Here is a 14333-nt window from a genome sequence, read left to right as displayed (position 1 = left end):
TTGATGCATTCTGCTAGAAAACAAAGCAGCATTACGAAGCTAGAGCTGCACTGAAGGACAGTGGCTGCTTAGGGAAGGTTGAATCTCACTTTGACTAAGACAGTTTTGAAAGACACTATAAGTATTTTTATAAGTATTTTGAATCTTTTTTTTTCTTTTTTTTTTTTTTTTTTGAATTGTGGACCTAACTAAAATGAAGAATCTCTTAATGATAATCTCTTAATGATATTGAAGGGGCTTGGGTTAGACCATATTGTTGAGATCCAGAAGCAGAGAAGACTGTGAAGGTTGCCTTCCCTGATTGTAGGATCAGGCTTCCTATAAGATTTTACTAAGTGCTAGTGATTAACATTTACAAAACATATTTCGTACCGGTGGTAGCAGAGTATCCTCTTCCATGAGAAAAATAGCAAGCTTTTATACTGAGCTAAAAAGGTATTGCTAAAATTTTCCATGAATTTAAGGGGAGGCTGGGCAGTTTCACTGGGAGAAGACCTGTTGAGAGTTACCGGACTGATAGAGACCTGCACCCAGCTCAGGAAGCTGCAGGCGGCTGGAGGCTGTGGGATTTCTGGGTTTCATCTGTGCCCTGCTCTTGTTCCACTCCCTGGGCATCTGCGTTTGTTCTCTGCCAAAGATGGGTCTGGGCAGATCTGCACTCTGAACAGTGCAGCTCCTCTTACAGCCTTGTTACTTCTTTATGCTAGGACCAACCAGAAGGAAATGCAAGAAAAGAGGTTTCTGAGAGGACAGACAGCTCTTCCTTGTGCTGGCAGCGGAGGCTATGGTTGAGAAAGGATGGTCTGTGTGTAGTTGCAACACATCCCCACAAGCACGCTCCTCTGTCTTTCATCTGGCATCCCAGTCTGGCTTGGTCTCCTTAGCACAAATTAATGATCTAATAAACAGCACACGCAGATGATAGCAGCGATCAGACAACATGTTCGTTTCCCACCAGAGCTGGAAAAATCCACCCTGTATTTAGGGCTGGGTGAATAATCAACTTCCCTTAGGAAAAAAAAATGCTGTGCAATAAACACAATTTGGGATTGTAATGCACAATTAGAGTAATTCATTAATGTTACATGGAGTCAAACTGCCTTATAACCTTGGCTTGGCTTCACTGCTTCCATTAATTCAGTTGCTAGATGCAAATTTCCCCTCGAATGAAACAAATCCTTCTGTTTCTTTCTGTTTATCCAGATGAAAATATGAAGCTGTAAATAAAAGTCATTTACTGCTGTTGAAATGTAACTTGTTAGATTTAAGACAACGTGCTGCTTGCTGCTATCTCCGGTGAAAGGGTGCTCCCCAAAGGAAAGTTGGAGCTCAGTAGGGCCCTGCAAAGCTGTCCTTCTGTGTTATTACATGTGTGGAAGGCCACGGACAGTGGTGGCGGTGTTTTTAGTGTCTGGAACTTGCAGCAGGTACTGATCCAAGGGGAGCACTGACAGGCCCCTTAACTCAGCAAGGTAGGATGCAGTTGCAGCACGAGGTACCTTTGTTCGTGGAGCCGTACACTGGGCTAACACATCTCCATCAGCACGGATGTGTTGAACTCATCCCCCAGTCCAGGGCATCATTCATCTGCCTAAAATAGCAAGATAAGCCTGTTCCTTTTCCATTTGCTTATGACATTCATCGATCTCACAAATGAAATGTCTTCCTGCATCTTGGCACGGAGATGAAGCGTCTTCCAAGGCTTTGCATGGCAGATCGGAAAGTCTAAAGCAAGTGACTTATCCGCAACATTTACCGAGGTTATCACCTGAACTGTCACCTTGGGGACAGAAATACTTACAGAAATACTTCTACTGACAAGTGTAAGGACATCCGATTTTTAACTCACTTTTTTTTTTGGTGGTGAAATAGCAGCCGACATTAACAGGAACGGTGGTGTGTTATTCAGTTGGAAACCACATGGAAATCAGAAGGAGACTGGCCTGGAAATGCTTAGCTTCACTCTTGGGTATTCATGTTTACCCTACTTAGGAATGGTTTATCTCATTTCATGTTCACTGGGGAAGCCACTTCTTGAATTGTACTCTCCAATAATTGAAGAGACATGCAGGATTAGATCAGGTTTTATAATGAGGGGAGAGCAGCCCTGAGGCAGATGCTCTTAAGCAGAGCTATAATTTACTGGCAACCTTATCTAAGAAATGGTCAGTCAATAAGAAAGCCTCAGAGGACTTCGGGGTAGCCACAGCCTCAGTCAACCTGCTGATTTCTTTATAAGGAACACCAGCTGGTTGCTAAACCACAGGGGGTGGAAAAAAATAAGTAAGAATAATGAATTATTTCAAGTGGGAAAGCAGGAGAAACGTTGGCAACCTATTTCTGTTAATTGCTCACGTTCCTGTCATTACTTTTTATTATTCTTTGTATTAGAATTTGTGACTGGAGACTCAGCTAAGAACATAAGCTGATTAAGCTGAAATGGATCTATTGTGTTCACCGTTGGAGGCTCTGATACAACATTTCCCATGTTTTCCTTCTTGACCGTACACAGTACACTCTCACCTGACTTTGAAGCCATGGTTGGAAGTGCAGGTTATGGCCAAGGCTCTGCTTTCCCTTGGGATGCTAACTCATTTACTTTGTCTCATCTAGTTTTTCCTGTGTGTCTAGAGAACCAGACAAGTCTTCCCATGATTAATGACTCACCGAGAAAGAATCAGAGAGGCTTTGAACTCATTTTAGCACAACTTCCCCAGGAAGAATGACCCCAGAAGTCCTAGGAGCACGCAGTGCCAGAGATAATGCAGGCAGGAGGTCAGTGAGAGTGCCTAAGATGTGCCTCAAACTCAGTGGGTTGACTTGGGTGCCTCTGTCAACTCTACCTTGCCTCTAAGTCATCTGCCATCCTGTGGCTCTTGTACTCAACACCTGGAGATGGAAGTCTCTGCTTTTAAATATCAAACGTCAGCAGGCATTATTTGTTTTTTCTCCACTGTTTTTATTTTATTTTCAGATCTGGCGACTTCAACTAGAGGTGGCAATTCTTTGGAAATGAACATCTTCAGTCTCCTCATTTCTAAAATAGACGTGCTTATATTTTGATTGATTTCTGCTTGATTTCTGAGAGTGATAAGGTTTAACCAGCACTCTGAGATCGTGCGATGGAAGACGGTGTAGAAGCTCGATCCACATACATGTTTCTCTGCAAGAGTGTATGTGGTTCATGGAAGATCTTTGGAGTGCAATCATTACTGAACGAAAGATAGGAAAAAAACTACTTGCATGGACTTTGTGGTTCAGAGTGCGGAGGATATCTGTCTGTCTTTCCTTTCACGGAGGAAAAAAACACTATTATTTGCTTTTAGTGGGAAATGACATGAGATGGTCTCCTCCTATTGCTGTAAGGCCAACCTGAGTACAGGATGCTAGCAGCCTGTCATCTTCAGTAAATAAAACAGCCTGGAAAAAAAAAATAATTGCCCATCCTGTGCAAAAATCCAGATGTGTCCTAGATGGAGATAGGGACAGACCTTCTCAGAGGCCGTGTCACGTTTTCCTGTCTCTCCAGCTATTACAGCTGTGTTTTTATAGACTTTTCTGTGTCATCCCTGGGAAGACAGCTGGGTCTGTCATTACTGGCCCAATCCAAGCAAAATTCCTTGTGATCTTCATGGGAGCAGGAGCAGCTCCCAAGCCTTCATCAGGCTTCGCTGCTTCATCTCATCTAGGAGGAAAGCAGAAAGGAGGGCTCAATCTAAACTCACCTGAGGGCAATTTTAGCAATGGCTTTAATTAGCTTCGGATAAGGTGTTTTGTGTCGGACCTGACTCTAGAGAAGTCAAACGGAGAGAAATTCTGGTATTATTAATCACCTCAAGGCTTTAACCCTATAGCAGATGTCGGGGACATGTTGTCTGAATCTGTTACATGTTCTACATCCCAACTCTGAGCCCAGCTATTGCCACATGTTTGAGGATCTCATTTCCCCAGAAAAGTGCAGCTGAGCACTATGAGCTGTGTATTTGTAATATATGGGATGCACATTATGTCCACAGAAAGACTGGGCCTTCAAGATCAAACTGACACACGGGCACGGAAATCTTGATGCCTGCTTCTCTGTATCAGGGCCAGTGATAAAATTCATGGCATTAGAGTATAGAATTAAAATTTATGGAATTAGAATATAGGTATATAGAGTGACCAAAAGTTCTACAATGGCATGAGAAGGCAAACAGACTCCATGGACACAGAAAAACTGCAAGATGAGTTCAGAAGGAGCTCAGAAAACCATCATCCGAGTGCACCTCTGATTTCCTGACCCAATCCTATGAAAGCTCTAGGTTCTAAAGGTCAGTATTTAATTTTGTCTAGAGGTGAACCTGTTGTTTAGTGTCTCCTACCTGCAAACTTCAAACTGTGTCAGCGAGCACTTATTTTTGTTGTTCTGCTAGATCAGAAACTGAGGGAAAATGACTTTTTTCAGGTTGCCCAGCCAGCCAGTAGCAGAGCCAGTACGAGAAGGTGCGTCTTAAGAGTCCTAGTTCAGGAAGAGCAGAAGAGCTCTTCGGAGGCCAGGCTATAGGCAGGGAGACAATCAGTCTCCAAAAGAGCGATCAAACATAATTCTGCTGTTGGAAGGTAAATGAAATCCCCCTTTTTTCCTGCAGCCCGGGGAATGAGCATATTTTGGATCCAACTGTGCAACATTAATCACAATATGGAATATTTGAGCCAAAGGTCAGCCACAGGGGGCCAGCTATAAACATATGGGATTTATCTGTCTCCTTCTTCCATAAAGATGCAGCATGCTGGATAATTAAACTTCTGAGTGCCAGCGTGGAGTGTACTCTGTTTTTTTCCACTGCTCTTTGTGATTCGATCCAGAACCACTTCCTTTCATTTCCTTTCCTTTTCAGAAGGGGAGGAAACAAAGGTGGCATCCTGATCTTCATTATTAACATACAGGAAAACTTGGAGGAAATCCCTTTTATGCCCCTGGCTTTGTGTGAAGAAAACCCTGCAAACTGAAAAGTCATATTGTTCAGCTCCTATATATATTTATACATCTGTGTGCACAGCAGATGTTTCTTCAGATACTCAACTGACGTTTCTGCAGAATTATGGTATGGAAAAATCTTTATAGCAGCTTGCATTCCAGTTGATTTACTTTGATTAAATTAAAAAAGAAAATCTAGAAAAGGCATTTAAATGAATATAATTGAAGAAAGAAAACCGCTTTCTCATACAGTGTAAATCAGTGCTTCTCCATGTTATCTGGAATAAAAATATTGGTATACAAGCAGTGCTCATCTCATGTTTATAAATGGAAGTAGGAAACGGGGAAATATTTTGCCACTTTGGGTAAAGGAATTACACTCAGTTAAAGAATTTATGAGGAAGGCATCTAGGTGAAGCTTGTCAGGCTGTTGCCTTTTATAACTAGCAGAGGCAATTCGAGAAGCAATTAATCCAAATCTAATACAGACACCTAAGGAGCCACGAATCTCCCTCTGGAGGTACCTACCTCTCCCCCACTCTGCCTGACCTGCTTAGACTAGACGTCTGTTTTCAGATAGCTGAAATTAAGAAGGGGAATCCCATAGCAGCCAACTCTCTAATCCACTTTGTTTCTGCCACACACACAAAAAAAGCTACTATTATTATTTCTGGTTATATTATAGTAACACTCAAAGGCCAGGTGTGGTGCAGGCATGGAGTAAATCTCAATCTCTACCCCAGAAAGAGATCAACTCGAGTAGTTAAAGGATGATTTTGCTTTTCATTCTGCACTTGGGCTGAAAAGAAATACAAACAGCAACAGGCAAATAAAATACATAATATAAAGATTTGATTCATAAGATGCCAAAAGGCCAAACCAGTCACATCCTATGACACTTATACAATAGAATGGCTATATACTTTTGGCTATAAAGTTAATGAAAAAGGGATTTATCTTAAGTATTTCCAGTGCATCATTCTGTCTGAGAGTTGTTCTAAAGTGCAGCGAATTCTTTCACGGTTTGGATTCCAATACACCACTTTTCATCTAAAATAAAATGGTAATGGCTTACATTTATATAGTGCTTTTCATCTAGAAAGATCCCTGAGGCTTTCTGAAGCACTTTTTGGAGTTTCAGTATCCACAGTGCTGGAGGAAGAAGGCTTGTCCTGAGTAAAATGCAGTTGTGGCCAAATTTCCTTACCATATCTATCATGCACTGCGATTTTCATGTGGTCAAGAGCCATGAGGCACACACTGTGTGCCTTAAAGAAGCAAGGGGAACTGCTGAACCTGAGTGGCTCATGGCTGGGAAACAATACTGACTCCTCCTGAGACCCCATCCTCAGCTATGGGCTGCAGCTGAGCTGGGCTGGGTTGCTTTCTCCCCATCTAAGGCTTTGGGATACTGAGCAACTCTCGTGTCAAAGCCAGGCAAAGAGGTGACACAGGCTGACCCCCTAACTTGCTTGTGAGATGTTTGACTCGGAGTTATCATTTGACCACAGTTGTGTTTTCGGTAGCCTCAGCAACGTGTTAAATTCCATTTAAAGGTGTGGATAGAAGGTAACTGCTGTGGAGATGGTACATATTGCAGCAAAATAGCTGTCTGAGCCCAGAAAGGGTTGGGAAACACTCATGTAAAGTGTCAGATTTCAGAGCAGGGACAACTGCCTGTGCAGTGTCTAAAGCAACGGTGATAAAACTTGATCAGGACTACAAAGCGCCTTTACAACATGAATGGTTAATGCTTACATGCGGAATGATACGGAGAGGTTGGTAAGGTCAAGAATGTAAAAGATAGGGAAATCCAGCATTCCAGCTGGCTTTGCAGTTCATTTTCTTCCTTTGCTGTTTGCACGTCTCCGGTCATACACCATTTCCTTTCTTGCTTGCTTCAAACAGAGCGTTGTTCACAGAACAGGGAACTATTCAATATTTACACTCCCTCACCCTTCAAGGCACATTATTTTACTGCATTTAATAAAAAATAATCAATTTTTATGAGGTTTTTCTCTGTGTAGTGTCCATGGGCTCTGCATACAGGAACAAATGCATCTCACACCAATCTTCAGTCCTGTGAAGAAATATGCACCTGGGGCATGAGGCAAGTCATAATCAGGGCTGAAGCTGCGAATGTGGACAGCACAAATGGGTGTCCCAACTTGTGGTGCTGCTAGTGACTTTTTGAGGAGCACGTTGGATTTCATAACATCTCATTCGTCCACAGCATAGCTCTGATTGCGTACGTTGGCACTTGGCAACAGACTTAGATTGAACCAGAACTGATAGTGGCCACCCACACTCTGGTTTTCATCCATTTGCTACGTTTCACACAGGCACTTTGCGGCTGCCTTTTTTTCCTAGTGAAAGAACAGCCACACACAAAGACCTGAGCAGACTTTTAATACATACCAGCACTCAGGATTCCAGCTTTCCCCCACAGAAAACAAATTTCTCCATACCCACTAACTCCCCAGGACAAGCTGGGGCAGTGGACTATTAGGACAGAGTCAGTGGAAATAGCACCACCTGCTGAGCACGCAATATCCTTCCTACAGAGACTTCTTGGGGCTGGGGCTTTTGGAGGACTCTCCAGAGCCCAAACTATGCTGAATGCTCAGCATTACTTGGCTCCTCAAGCTCTAGTCTGTTGGGCCCAGAAGCTTTCCATCCCTGGGACGATCCAAGATGCTTCTGTCACTTCGCCGTGATGCGAGTCATCTGCTCCGAAGAAACTCAGAATAATCCTGGTGATAAATATACAAAAGAAATTGATTTAATCCAAGTATGTACATCAATATATAAACATACATTTCATCCCCAAGGGTCATTTTTTGGTTCATACCCAAAGTCTCCGCATGCTATGTTACGTTCCAGATTCTGTCATGCCTGTATCGTTTATTACTTGCTATGAAACAGATTTCGAGGCACGTCTCACCATTTCAGACTAACTGCTGTGATTGCTCGGCCTTTCTTCTGCCAGTGAATTGTGCTTGCACGGGTCCATACACGGAGTGGGGACCTTAATTCATATTTAGTGGGAATATCCACAGGGGACAAGGTTGAGTTTTAGGGGTTTGGGACAAGGAAGAGGGAGAAGAAATGAAGACAGGGAACTTAAAAAAAGCAGTTGGAGGCTCCTGAGGGAAGAAGAGTCACTCTTGCAGGTGAAGGAGACCACTGAGGGACCTCACCACCTTGGCACGTGCCCTAAAACCACCACGGCTGCTGCCCATGGCGGGCCCGGCCCCTCTCCCCCCTCAGCGCGGGGGGCCAGGGGCAGCCTCATGCCGGGGCGGGGGGCCACCCCCTTTTATCCCCTCACTCTTTCAGGCTTTCCCCCTCGTCTCCCCCTCGCCCCGAGGGAGCCCGACAACAAAGGCGGCTCCGTGCTCGGGGCCGGAGGAGCCGCCTGGGCGCTGACTCAGCGCCGGGTCCGCCCCCGGCCCGCCCCCGGCCCCGCCGCTCCCCTCAGGCGAGGCCGGGCCGGCTCCGAGCGGGCAGCTGCCGCCTTCCCTCCGGCTCTGTGTCCCTCCTCCTTCCCTCCGGGTGTCCCTCTCTCCTCCTGCCGGTGCCTCTCCCCGGCAGCTCCGGGAGAGCAGCCCCCGCCGAGGTAGGTTTTTTTTCGTGGCCGGGGATCTCCCGCACACAAAGGCGCTGCGATGGCGGGGCGGGACAGCCCGGGCGGCGGGGTGAAGGCGGGGATCGGGGGAGATCCCCCCCGCAGGGTGCACTCCGATTTCCCTCAGGGTGCACCCCGTTTCTCCTCAGGGAGCACCCCGGATCCCCTCAGGGTGCACCCAGCTTCCCCTCAGGGAGCACCCCAGATCCCCTCAGGGCACACCCCGAAGCTCCCCGGGTGCCTGAGGGGGCTGAGGGGACCCGGGGGGGACATCTCCTTCTGCCCGGCTTCTCTCGTTTTAGGATGGGAGACTTGAGGGGGTGAAATTTGAGGGTGCCCCGCTGTCCGGGCTGCTCTGGAGCGTGGCTTTTGCCCGTGTTGGGTGGTTTTCCTCTCGCTTTTGGGGCTGGCGGAGGGGTTTTGCTCCGCGGAGTAACTTTTATTCTCCCCTGGGTTGGTTTTGGTGGCCGAGTGTCCGTGTGCGGTGCTGGATGTGAAGAGATGGAAAAACAATCACATCGCTTTGCGATGGCGGGATGACTTCTTTTATCTCCTGCCCCGATAAAGGTGAGCTCAGAGCAGCGGCCGCAGCTGAACTTCGGCTGTGCAGAGTGGTCGTCTCCCTACAAATACCCACTTTTTAGTAAAACTGCAAGCCTCAGAGGCTGGCTAACTCCCTCTGTGCTTCCACCTCTCTAACTGCGGCTCTGTCAAAAGTTTCCCTGGACTGCCTGGACGGTCCCAATGTCTCCATTTCCCTACATGTTGGATTGAAAGGCTTCACGACTGGTTAGCTTGACTGCACAGATAAGTGTTTTCGGAGAATTTGAGCGTCCACACAGGCAAGGCATGCAACATAGAAGGTCTGTGTGACTTACGTACGTGTTTCCTCCTTCTGTTTAATTTTCTGTAATAGTTTAAGGAGTACTGGCGTATGGCAGTGCCTTGGTGTCGGAGCAGAGTCCGGTTCCGCAAGTTCAGGGCACGCTTGAGAAGGAGCCAGGAACACGTGAACTTTTGCTTTTCATTGAGAATCTGCACAGTCAGACAAAAATGCAACAAAATGAGGAAAAAAAAGCTCGTTTGAATGAGCGTAATGTGGTTGCTGTATGTGGATTGCGGTGGGGGTATTGTCGAGTAACTCCCTGGCAGCACTGTGGTACGTGGGTATGTGCGCTAAATCCTGCCGCTCCAACTGGGATGTTTAACTTTCGTTGACTTGGCAGTGAATTAGGAGCGTGGAAGAACATTGTTAAAATGGAAATAATTACTTGTGGATCTTGTGGGCAATTGGAGAAGCAGTCAGTCCTTAATCTCCTCGTGATTTGAACAGGACACTGAGAATCTTCTTCCTGTATTGACGGTTGTTTTCCTAAGCAATAAATGGACAGACAATGTGTACTGCAAATATGATAGCTGCTTGCTTATTGTCAGTGATATTTGCTTAGTAACAATAAGCAATTGTTTGCTAGGCTTTATTAAAAACAACCACAGATACCCTATTTCTCCTAAAACAAAGCCATTATTGTCTTAAAGCAACTGTGGGCCAATTTCATGGTCGGTGTAGTTCCACTGATGTCAGTGGAGTTTTGCCAGGGATGGTTTTGGCAGGTGAAGTGTCATTTGTGTTTTAAAGGTCTAAAATGCCCGAGAGTAATGTTGCTACTTTATATCCAGCACTGAAGTATTGTTAATTAAAATGTTATGATCATGCTTCCTGAAGGTAAGGGGTAGAAGTGAGACAGTCTTCTGATCGGATCTTCTAAACACACTCCAACTTGCTTTCTCCTTTTTGCTCCATATCAGTTTGTGATCTTCCTTCTCTTTTCAGTCTTGAGATCTTTCAGGACTTCTCTTCAAAAGTGAGAAGTTTCTGTGGCTCAAGTTGAGCACTTAAAGGTTTGGGGATTAGCAGCGTTGAACTGTCCTATAATAACACCGCACAGCTAGGTCAGTGAAGAACTGCACGGCAGCTGCAGTTTGGAGACCTTTCGCTTCTCACACATGCACAGGCCTCTTCTTTGCAAGCTGATTTGTGCGTGGTTATGGTCAGTGCACTTGCTGAAGTAGCAGATTATTTGAGAGAGTCGTGTTAGTGTAACAGCCAGGCTTGAGATGGGCTGAGAGAGCAGATCAGGGGGTGGTGTGGGGGGGAATTCACTGAACTTTTTACATAGTGCCTTGCTTGTGGTGTTGAGAAGCAGACCTGTTTTTGAGTAACGTCAAAACACCAGTCGTGTAACAGCATTAAAGAAAGAAAGATCATCTAAAGTGGGAGCAGAAGAAAATTGGTAAAGATATAAGCAAGCATTCTTGCTTATTAGCTGTGGGAAGAAGAGTGGAAATGTTTAACCAATAATTGGCCTTAACAGAACTTTGGCTTCATTACAGTTTTAAAAAAAGATTTTATTGAACAGAATTGTTACCTTTGTATGCAGTTGACAATATTAAATACATTTGGCCAACGGTGAGGCTGTTCTGGCACTGTGGTAGCTTTAAAGAGAGCGAGTCCATGCTCAGCTTTCCAGAATCTTTGATGGACCATTTTTATATCTGGCGTTTTTGCACGGTACAACTTTGGATCCGTCTGTTTGCATCTCCGAAGTACCCAAAAAGAGCATGTCAGACACAATTCCCAGCTGATACTGCTCTGATGTTTTTGGAAAAAGCAAGCAGCAAAAGAACAAGTTCCACACACAGTCTTAACTTTGGAGGGAAAAAAAACCACACAAACATTATGCTTAATGCTTCTTCAGCTCAGTGACTAGTCAAAAGTTTATTCGGGTTTGGCCAGACCTGGCAAGTTCTGAAGTATAGTTTGAAGCTTAATATGTTGCGAAGAGCCTGAAACTCTTTTAACTTTTTTATTTATTTATTTATTTATTTACTTATTTAATTATTTTTATTTAAACTTACCCAAAGAGTGTGTAAGTCGAGGTTTTGATGTTTAATTCTAACACAAGCCAACATGAAGGTTAGGCTGTGGAAAGGTCACACAACAACCTGAACACAGAGGTGCAAATTTGCTAAGAAAGCGAGAAATGAAGTCCTGCCCAGGTAATTTATCTTCCTTTTTCCACATCTTTAATGCTCTTGTCAGACTTATCTCTGTGAGTGCATTCTCTGGTTGAATTAATCCTCTCAAAGCCATGCTGAAACGGAAAGGTGTTGTGTCTTTGCACTGCGGGGAAGACTCCTTCCCTTTGCAGATGGAGAATAAAAGCGCCAAAAAAGTAACTGGCTTTTCTGTGATTGCACAGGAAATGTGCGGTGGTGCAAGAGCTTGAACTCGGGTCTTTTGAACTGCTGGCTGGTGCTGGAACGAAAGAGCTTCCTTCCGCCTGCACAGAGCACGTGGAGCGAAGAGAAGAGGCACGGTCCAAAGTGGCTGAGCAGAGGGTTATGAAAAGCAGCCCGGTAACCTGGCTGAGGCGCGGTTAGTGCTCGGCTGCTTCTTCAAGCATCAACGCGCCTGCTGGCCTTTGTTAGGCGATGGAAAACGGGAGGTTTTTGTAGTTGTGTGTCCTTAACCTAAGACGTTCAGCACACACAGGGGAGGGAGAAGGATAATAACATTTTTTCTTCCCCTTTCTACACCTGCCTCCACCTAGTGGGTGCTGCTTTCACAGATACGTCTGTGGCTGGACCTCTGGGGAGGCCCTTCAGCTGCCGGTGAGCGAGTGCTGGCAGAAGGGAAGCACAGGCTCTGCAGAGCCGGGAGGGTGCTGATGGGACCGTGGTGCCCCTCCGTGAGCCCTTTGGGGGGCAGATAATGTGCGAGTGCGGATCCCCAGCCCGAGAGAGGAGGCTCTGGGAGGATCTTCCTCAAGGGGTGGCCGCTCTTCCCCGCGTGCTGCTCTGCTCACCCTCCCGCTCTTCGCTTCAGGGACTCAGTGTGAAGGGCCACGCATGGCAGCGGGGAGCAGCACGGTCCTCCTGTGGCAGAAGTGCTACAAACAAGGAACAATCTGTGAGAAATGAAGGCCGTGGTCAAACGGAGCCATCTCCTCCTCCTCCCGCGGGACCAGAAACCACAGGAGGGTGCCTGCTGCCTCTGTGCATGCTGGCGCTGGGGGGGAGCGCTGAAGTTTGAACTGGCGCTTGGTCGCGGTGCTGTTTGGTGACTGTGCCAGCTGCAAAGTCCCTTGTGGCCTTCAGTTTAATTTCAAAACATGTTTTGGGTCTACTTTCCGTGTTTGGGCCAACACCGGAATGTTTTGTGCAGTGAAGGCCAGGAAAATCCCAGGCGAGAGAGCAGCCTTTCCAAGTCTCCCTAATATTGTTAAATCACGTTTCAGCTCAGTAATTACTCTTTTAACCTGGGTCTAAAGCAGGGCTTGGTGCAGTTTGCATTCCGGTATAGATCTACTCCAGCTGAGCCAAAATTGAGCCTTTAGCAGGTCATCAGCCTGCTTGGATGGGACAGGGCTGCTAGCTTCATGGTGAGAGCTGGGAGTACAGATGCGATAGGGCTAAATAAAGCAAAGGTTATTTATCCTACAAACAAACCTCCTGGATTTGCTTGCGTTTTTAAAATCTCTCTGGCAGCACGGAACCAGAAGATTGCCTTTGGTGCAGATACACGCCCTTCAAAGAGCGATGCAGTAAGTTAGGAACAGCGGAACAAACTCCTTTCTTTCAGCCGAGATCGGTTTCTTTCTTTATTTTACGTTTATACTGAAACTTCAGGCAGCGTGCCTGCAGGATAAACTGTTAAACCCCTGGTCTGTCCTCTAGCAAATCTCAGCCTGACACATTTACAGCTGCATTAAGCATCCTACGGAGAACTGCCTTTAGGATGATCGAGCGTGGAACGTGCTCTTGCATGGACAACAACGATCTTACGTGGAGCCAGGAGTTGGACTCGGTGGTCCTCGTGGGTCTCTTCCAACTCAGGATATTCTGTGATGGGTCTTGGTTTTATCCTCCACGCAGGAATTAAAGTCACCTGTAAGGTAGAGAGCTAAAACCTACAAAAGCTTCTGAAGGAGAAAATGCCCTCGTGTTTGCCATGCCGTGGTCCTCTGCTTTGCAGCACAGTGTATTTTAGGGAGGGAAACCGAGTCCTGAAACTGCTTGTTATTGTGTGAAGGGAAGCTCATATTAAGTTACTTTTCTTACTTGAATACTGAGAGTTTTCTCCCATCCGTATCAGAAGGACGCTCAGTTCACCGTGCTTGTGCCAGCTGGTGCCAGCTGACTCGGGAGCCCAGCGGCATCTGCTCGGACGGGGAGCCCAGCACTGCTGGTCCAAGGTGTTCCTACAGGGCTGGCATTCAGTGGGTCTCCTGGTGGGCTGGCCAGAGGAGGAGGGTGATGGGAAACAACAGAATGATTCTTGTTGTTCCTTGCCTGTGCAGTGAATGGGCATTCATAAGGGCTCGTGGCTATGCACAGGCCTTTGTTCTAGAGCTAATGATGAAATGGAGTTCACAGCTCTGAGCGTTTCAGACGGTGTGACGAGAAGTGGGTCAAGACCATTCGTGTGTGCATAAATGCTCTCCTGATGTAGGCCAGGGGCTGTGCCGGGTGCTGCTGAACAGGCTAAAAAGGTTTCAGAGAGGCTGGAGTTTGCGTTCTCAGGTGGGTGAGGTGCAGGGTGCTTAGGGATGGGGATCAGAATGGACGGCCTTGAGTCGCTTTGCGTGTTAATACGACACAGAAGACAAGCTTTGTTGTTTGGTACCTCTGGAAAGCAAGGGGTTTAGCTGGAGCCGAAGGAAACTTTCTTCGCAGGGGCAGGACGAG

The 14333-nt window shown here is 46.2% G+C and overlaps 1 protein-coding gene across 4 annotated transcripts in view; it reads left to right on the top strand.

Moving 5' to 3' along the window:
* The first annotated feature begins 8406 nt into the window (after nt 1-8406).
* FAM107B (family with sequence similarity 107 member B) overlaps nt 8407-14333 on the top strand; it is a 60294-nt gene continuing 54367 nt past the window's right edge. Inside the window, exon 1 of one of the 4 annotated variants that reach the window (XM_083809577.1) lies at nt 8407-8576. Coding sequence is in view for 1 of the 4 variants with exons in the window: in XM_083809579.1 (XP_083665705.1) it covers nt 9122-9152 (31 nt within the window). In the remaining 3 variants the exon portion in view is untranslated. Of the gene's footprint in view, nt 8577-8629; nt 9153-14333 lie in introns of those variants that run through there. The other 3 variants (XM_083809580.1, XM_083809581.1, XM_083809579.1) reach the window with 3 other exon arrangements.

The sequence above is a fragment of the Anser anser genome (genome assembly GCF_964211835.1).
Source record: "Anser anser genome assembly, chromosome: 1".
In the NCBI taxonomy this organism is placed as follows: Eukaryota; Metazoa; Chordata; class Aves; order Anseriformes; family Anatidae; genus Anser; species Anser anser.
Note: the sequence above shows the minus strand (reverse complement) of the source record. Positions and strands in the feature narration are given on the sequence as shown.